The sequence below is a fragment of the Octopus bimaculoides genome, chromosome 6 (genome assembly GCF_001194135.2).
Source record: "Octopus bimaculoides isolate UCB-OBI-ISO-001 chromosome 6, ASM119413v2, whole genome shotgun sequence".
NCBI lineage: Eukaryota > Metazoa > Mollusca > Cephalopoda > Octopoda > Octopodidae > Octopus > Octopus bimaculoides.
Window position 1 is genome coordinate 71,077,044 of NC_068986.1, and position 7,356 is coordinate 71,084,399.

General features: G+C 32.8%; 1 protein-coding gene across 1 annotated transcript in view; it reads right to left on the reverse strand.

The window, feature by feature from the left end:
- Positions 1-49: 49 nt before the first annotated feature.
- Positions 50-7,356, reverse strand: part of LOC106873400 (glutamate receptor ionotropic, kainate 2) — a 53,519-nt gene continuing 46,212 nt past the window's right edge. The window contains exons 7-11 of the mRNA XM_014920749.2: positions 7,044-7,148; positions 5,519-5,644; positions 5,163-5,345; positions 3,377-4,167; positions 50-2,567 (exon numbers count right to left, since the gene is read on the reverse strand). Coding sequence (XP_014776235.1) covers positions 2,339-2,567; positions 3,377-4,167; positions 5,163-5,345; positions 5,519-5,644; positions 7,044-7,148 — 1,434 coding nt within the window. The 3' untranslated portion in view covers positions 50-2,338. The remainder of the gene's footprint in view (positions 2,568-3,376; positions 4,168-5,162; positions 5,346-5,518; positions 5,645-7,043; positions 7,149-7,356) is intronic.

Consider the following 7,356-nt stretch of genomic DNA (forward strand, 5'->3'; position numbering starts at 1 on the left):
TATATACATATACATGTATATATATACATATATATTGACGTAAACCCGCTGTTTTATCAGTTTCCGGTCACTTTTTTAAAGAATGACAGACGTGTCATTCTAACGATATATAGATGTGTCATATGAGATGCCTATCGTCGTCTGAAATAATGGAACAGTCATCTTCTTATATGTATTACTTACATATGTATGCATTTACTCAAACACGCGATGTCAGCATAACATCATGTTACAACGGACGAGTTATAATGATATAATTAATATTAATTTAAATATGCTAAAATAGTTACTAGGATATAATTGATTATTAAAAACACTATTAAGCAAAATACACTTTAAATAGTAATAGTCGCTTCTCTCTTCAGACGTATGCTGTCAATAACATTTGATTTATATTATCGTCTAAGCTAATATCCTATTAAAAATCCTTGACATCATAATGTTATGTATATTGGCTGGATATCACATCTTAAGTGATCATAGAAATCAATCTAGAACATGTGTAGCAAGCGTCTTTCGATAGAGCTATTCTGTTAAGCTGTGATTATTTGCAGCGTATCGTTTTCCAATTTCTGACAATCATTCACTTTTTTTTTATAGAAAGTTATTTGTAGAAAACAAATATATACATATTTCAAACGTAAAGTTTTCAGTTACGTGTGGTATAAATATCGTATTTCACGATTGATAAAATACCATGTATTATCTTATACATATATCGGATGGCAAGAACTACAACAGTTTCAAGTAAGATTAACAAGCATTAACTTAAGGCTGTCTCTAAAAAATATATTAATCTTGAATGTTAAAGAATTGATTGTAAGATGTATGCAGAAATATAGAAATTCCGAATATCAATGTAAGCCACGAGAAAAAGCAAACATTGTATTCTAATTTATTCTAAAATGACCATCTTTATTATATCAATTCAGTCACTGGTTCAAAATGCTTTGTGCAGAAGTTGATGTCTTTTGTTCAGTAAGTTTTAATTGATTCATATTTATATTTTGAAGTTATTTGATGGATGAAAGAAGCTACGATGTGTATTACACATCTAGTTAGAAACATTTAATTAATTATATAACTAACAGCACCCGTGGAAATTCCACGGTTGTTTTGAAAACCGTAAGATAGTTGGAAGTATATAAAGAACAATGGAATACATAGTCTCTTTTGAAATTATATATTGAAATACACAATTTCTTTTGAAATTGTATATTTTTTAGATGGTATAAAAAAACCCACACAAGTAGTACAGAATGTGCAGTCTTAGATGACAACATTTCTGAAAGCACTATTCCTTGTTATACATTGGCTACTCCTTCTACCTTGAATGATGTTATCATTACTATGGAATAAAATCGAAGACATAAACTATCTATAAAATTATCCTGCTATTTCAAAACTACATTTGTAAAACTTTACCATATGTTAATAAACTGCATTACATCCATATTTTCATATCAGAGAAAAGTTCCTACGGCTAGATTTGAACAGAGTCACAACGAACGAAATATATTAGCTGCCTCACTGAGCTGTGCATTCTACAGAACCATATCACTAATACACAAGTAGGTATGGCGGCATAACTAAAAAGTTTGCTTCTTAATCATGTTGTTTTTTGTTTAACCCCACTGCATAGCAACTTGGGCAAGTGTTTTCTACTATAAATGTCGAGTAGCTTAATAACTTGTGCGAAATTTGTTAGATTAAAACAGCTTGAAAGCTTATCGTATGTATGTATGTATGTATGTATGTATGTATGTATGTATGTATGTATGTATGCATGTATGTATGTAAGCATGCATGCATGTGTGCGCATATATATATATATATATATATATATATATGGAGGTTTGTATGTGTGAATGCGCCTATGTTTATGCCGTTTTTGAATTCGTTTATGTCGTTGAGGCATGATAAGGTGACGTTCGACATATACACATTGATGAAGTAAGTGCCAAACTTAGAAATAATTACTGGGGTCGATATACCTGACTAAACTCTTGAAGGCATTCCAATAATCGGGAAAAGACTAATTTAAAATACTTAGTCTCATGAAAATATGATATCTATCAGATTATGTCTTCGATTGCGTTCCATAGTTTGGAGCGTGACACAAAATATAGGTAGGTGTGTACTAACTATTGTATTAATACACAAATAAAAAAAGTTAATTAACTGAAGCGACATCAGCTTCTATCCAGTCTAACGTGTGACTATGCCTTTTTTAATACAGTGGGGGGTAATAAAATAAACCAGAAAAATAACTGAAATTATTCAGGGTTTCACTGAATGTTTGTTTAAATATGTGCGGATAATTCTTTTGCGTTCAGTTTTACTTCGGGACTTTGCTTAAAAACACTCTGTTTTTACCGACCATGATTCCTTGTTGCGCTATCAAAACCTTCGATTTTAGATAAAACTTCTTGAAGAGAAAAAATGCTGTGGCACATACAAGACCCCCACAAAGCATGATAAAGGCTCCAGCAACGTGGCCTACATCAAATTGTTCCAAACGCAATTTATCTGATTTTTTATGACAACGATTAAGATCCTGCCACCACCTGAAAGTAAAAGAATAAAATATTGAAACATTTACTTTCAGGTAGAATTAATAGTTCGGTACTTTCAAAACACGAAGTTAAGCAACAATGTTTAACACACACACACGCACGCGCGCGCAAACAGAGGGCCCTTTGTATAGTTTTTATGTTCCCAGCATTAATTATGCTAATACTAATTTAGCCATGGTTTTTCGGTCAGATAACGACTTAGAATAATTTATTCTTTGAGTTTTTACCTTTACAGACATACATGTGTTCAATATTGTATATTTACTTAAAGGACCTCTTATAACTATATGAGCAAGTGCGGTGAACCCTATGCTTCACTGAGGGTATCTAATAATACTGAAATACGCCTAGATTTATCTCATGTATTTTCCGAAATATGATAATATTAGTGACAACTACTAATAACAGTTTCTTGTTGAGATTTGATGCTCGCTGCATTAGGTATGCTAACACCAACTAAGCTATTATCTAAAAAGTGAACTAAGTTAACAGACTGACTACAAATCCTATTACCAATAAATCAAAGTTATTTCTTTTTTCTCTACTGATATTTTTCTTAAATTTGTTTTGAATTGACTAAATGAACATCATCCAAGGTGGGCTTAACTTATAAATACCAAAAACGTAATACGTAAATATTTATATCCTAAATATCATTTACGTGAGTATTCAACTCATTGTCTATCTATAAATCATTCCTCCAATCATTCAACTGTTTAATTTCAGTCTATTTGTCCGTTTAGGCAAACTCTCACTCTTAACTGTCCATACCTTTGCATTTTCTCGGCTTTGATACTTACCGCTTGTTCATTTTCTCGATCAGTCCTTCTTCCTTCATTTTTAATAGTTCAATATTAATTTTTGTCTTGTAGAGAGCATTTTCTTTCATAGCAATACCATGTTCCATAATGAACACAGGTGTACCAACCTTGACAGTATCACAATAAGTCATCGAAGCATGCGAAATAATTTGGTAGTCGAAGACAAACGCAAAGACGGAACTGTTGACGTTTTCGATCGCAGCAGTTGCATTCAAAAAAACCCCTGACTCGTGCAGTCGGTCATAAAGCCTAGGGTACATATTACGTATCACTGCCATTGTATTAGAGTCTTTTACTGTGCCCCATGGCATAGAAGATACTTCAAGATCTTCCAGAGAGTTTATAGGTTTTTCCAAACTCGGCATCGTAAGGAAAGCAGCTAAATTCGCTGTGTAAGTAGAAACGATGACTAAAACGAAGAAAGTATAACCCGCTGTTAGAATTCGTTGTGAAGTTCGATTTGGTGAAAAATCGGTACCTCTTGTCATGAGTGTGCCAATTGAGAACCACAGTGTCTCTTTAACTGTAAACTTACGTTCTTGATTAGGATAATCAAGTATAATAAACAAAATGCTCACGCCAACCACCGTGCCGAATATTGCCAACCATAAATGTGCTGAGAAGGAGACAAGAAACTGGAAAATGTGCTGAGTTCCTCGTGGCCTATTGATAAGTATGGTTATACCAGTTGTCATGATTCCAAGGCTAAAATCAACAACTTTATCTCTTTCAGATGTCACTGATAAAGCCCCAACTCCAAGATCAGCTTGCTACAAATATAAACAAAAATATTCCTTATTCTTGTTACAATTTTACATGACTACATATATATCTCCACAACCGATAAAATAGACAAATCAACAATATATATATATATGTGTGTGTGTGTGTGTGTGTGTGTGTGTGTGTGTGTACGTGTGTGTACGTGTGTGTGTACGTTTGCGTGTGTGCGAATGTGTGAGTGTGTGGGGGTGTATACGAACGAAAGAAAAGAGCACTTAATACGACGTTTCGTTGAATTTACACTGATTTGCATTAACAATTTGACGTGAAATCGTATTTTCGTGATTTTCTTCACTCGTGTGAGATTTTAAGTTTACACGCCAAGATAGATTCAATAAATGTTTCGAGGAAAAATAGCCCAAAATATCTGGAATTCCAATCAAAATATCATTTGGATATTAGTTCTTAATAAGACATATTTATGCTATTAACATAAAAAGTTGCATGGAAAGTTGTAGGAATACGCATGAAACTTGAAGTAGATTTGAAATGTAGCTTTGAATCACCGATCTGCTATTTTCTGATCGCTTATTTCAAATTATGTTTGAGCGATTAATATTACAAAATAACGAAATAACATTTGAATCGCAAGGCTTGTATCTTGTAGACGACAATTTCACGGACATTCGGCTGTAGTTTGTCTGCAAGGGCTCTCAGAGAAAGATGCAAGTAATTAGTACAAATTTTAGTGATCACACCCAGGAATTTTTGTCAAGATTATTTTTTGGCAAACCGAGATGACCGGCTATGGGTAATTTTGTCATAGTCCAACAACTGGTTAAATGTAGTCATTAATTACTTTCAGTGACAGAACATACAGACTTTTCGATAATGCTGATAAAGTAAAAATACGAATGATTTTTAAAATAAATTTCCTAGCAATTAACTTTAGGTTTTGAAAAATACCGCAGGTAAATTAAAATTGGTGACCTGGTTATGTTGCCTCTATTAAGTAAAGGGGTGAGAGAAATAAGATACTAACATTTGTTCTGATGGCTTCAATCATTCCATTCCAATTACCATCTGGATCCTTTATTCCATAAGAATCGACGATCTTTAATTCGTATTTAAACGATAACCGGCGTTTTAACTCATTTATCAAATCAATTGTAAATCCGGTATAATTTCCATTTGTTCCATTTGTTTTGAATACAAACGGTCGCTCCTACAATAAAAATAGCAAATTAAATATTAACACTGAAGTTCTGATTATTTATAATAGTTTTCTCGACTATAGACGTTTATCTATCACAAGATTTTCTTAAATATGCAACAGGCTATTAGAGATAGAGCATCATAGGTCACGAAATTCTATCTTTCCACATAAGATAAACGTACCTCTACAGCCATTATAATCTGTGTTTTGGCAAACAAGCCCTTCGAACGAATGGAATCACTGTTGTTTGTTTCAATGAAAGTCAGCCTTTCTCGAGAAGAATTCTTATCCGGCGTCCATATTCCGATCTAAAACATAGTACAAATACGAAATCTTATAAATTAAGATATGAACCAAGAATGTCGAAAAATTGACGAAATCAGTTTTAGATTAAATGAAGATCATTGAAGTCTGTAATAAGTTTATTATTTGGTTACGGATTCATCTTGCAGTGTAAAATATTCCGTATTGCATTTATATATTAACCAAATTGTATAAGTACATTCGAAAGAATTTCTCAATAATTTGGGATCCAAATAATTCTAACACTTGAGTGATGTTGCTGAAGCTCATATTCTATATGAGGATTTATTATTATATTTGACAACTGTTTTACTAATGATTTGTATTTCATTTTCTTTTTGGACGAATAAATATATAAGTATACTTATTGGATGGAACGGGGGAGGTCATGCTTGGAAGGGAAGCAACATCTTATTTACAAATTTTTAATTCAATTTTTTAAAATTTATATATACATTTAGTTATTTATCAGTCTCCTTTGGTTAACGTTCTTAAAGTCAATCTTAGTTCGTATTTGACATAGCAGGCGATTGGAAAGGTCTTTAATGACTAAGAACCCGTAAACATACTGAAGTATTGTTTCTGTACACATAGTAAATAGGGGAATAATAACGAGTTCTTACATAAGGCTAAAAGTTTTAGGAGAAAGTAATTGTACGTGATTGACATTTTATTTTAAATACTCCGGAAGAAGGAAATGTAAAATTGAACTTGACCTGATTCGAACTAAAGATGTAACGAGCCTGGAAGAAATAACACGAAAGTATTTTGTCCAACGTACTAAATGGTTCTGTCGACCACATTGAACAGGGACATAATATCACCATTGTACCACTATATGGAATGTACCCTACAGACATATATTGATTAATAAGTTAACTACCATAAAACGTTGTCATAGAGTATTCATAAATAAACTTTGTCATTCAATACAATACATTAGATGCCATGAAGTTCAAGGATTTCCGGAGAACAATACTGGAAAGATGTCTAAAAGACAGCACGAACTGACTAGTCTATGCAATTCGTATCTTGTCACCGTTATACCCATAGCCTTGTCTTTGTTGTAATGCACCTGTAAAAAAAAGAGACATTAAATTCCTTTTAACCAAGTGTGCATCACGCCAAGTATGTAGAACCAGAGTGGTGGCATAATTTCCTGCTAAAAGTATGCATTGACTTTGCGCTAAAACTGACGGAAGCTTGCAACTACCGAATTCAATTCCTCGTGCGGAAAATCGTTTTTCCTGATAGACATATAGCCAAGTCAGAAAACAAAAAGTCTCTCATTAGCTTAACGCAACTGAAGCAGTGATAATTATCGGTGCAGTAGAAGGTATAGATATGTGAAAGAGAAAGACGGGAGAGATAAAAGAAAAGAACAAAGAAGAATTGTTGATTTACCGCCTTGTTATCTTGACTATGTTGGTACAGATGTAAGGAATAGTTTTTCCGCTCACCAGTGGCATTAAAAGCAATCCATCCTGTTTTACCATCTTCAATTACCACCTGACAGAAAGAACTTCAAATATTAATCCTAATGTCTCGAAGGGCTATCATAGAGTATGATTTATACAATGCACCATGTTTTTTGTTATGCTTCGTACAAATACATCTCTTAGATAGAAGAACGTAACAGGCAATGGCTTTACGATTCATGACATTATTTTGCACTATATATATATATATATATATATATATATATATATATATATAT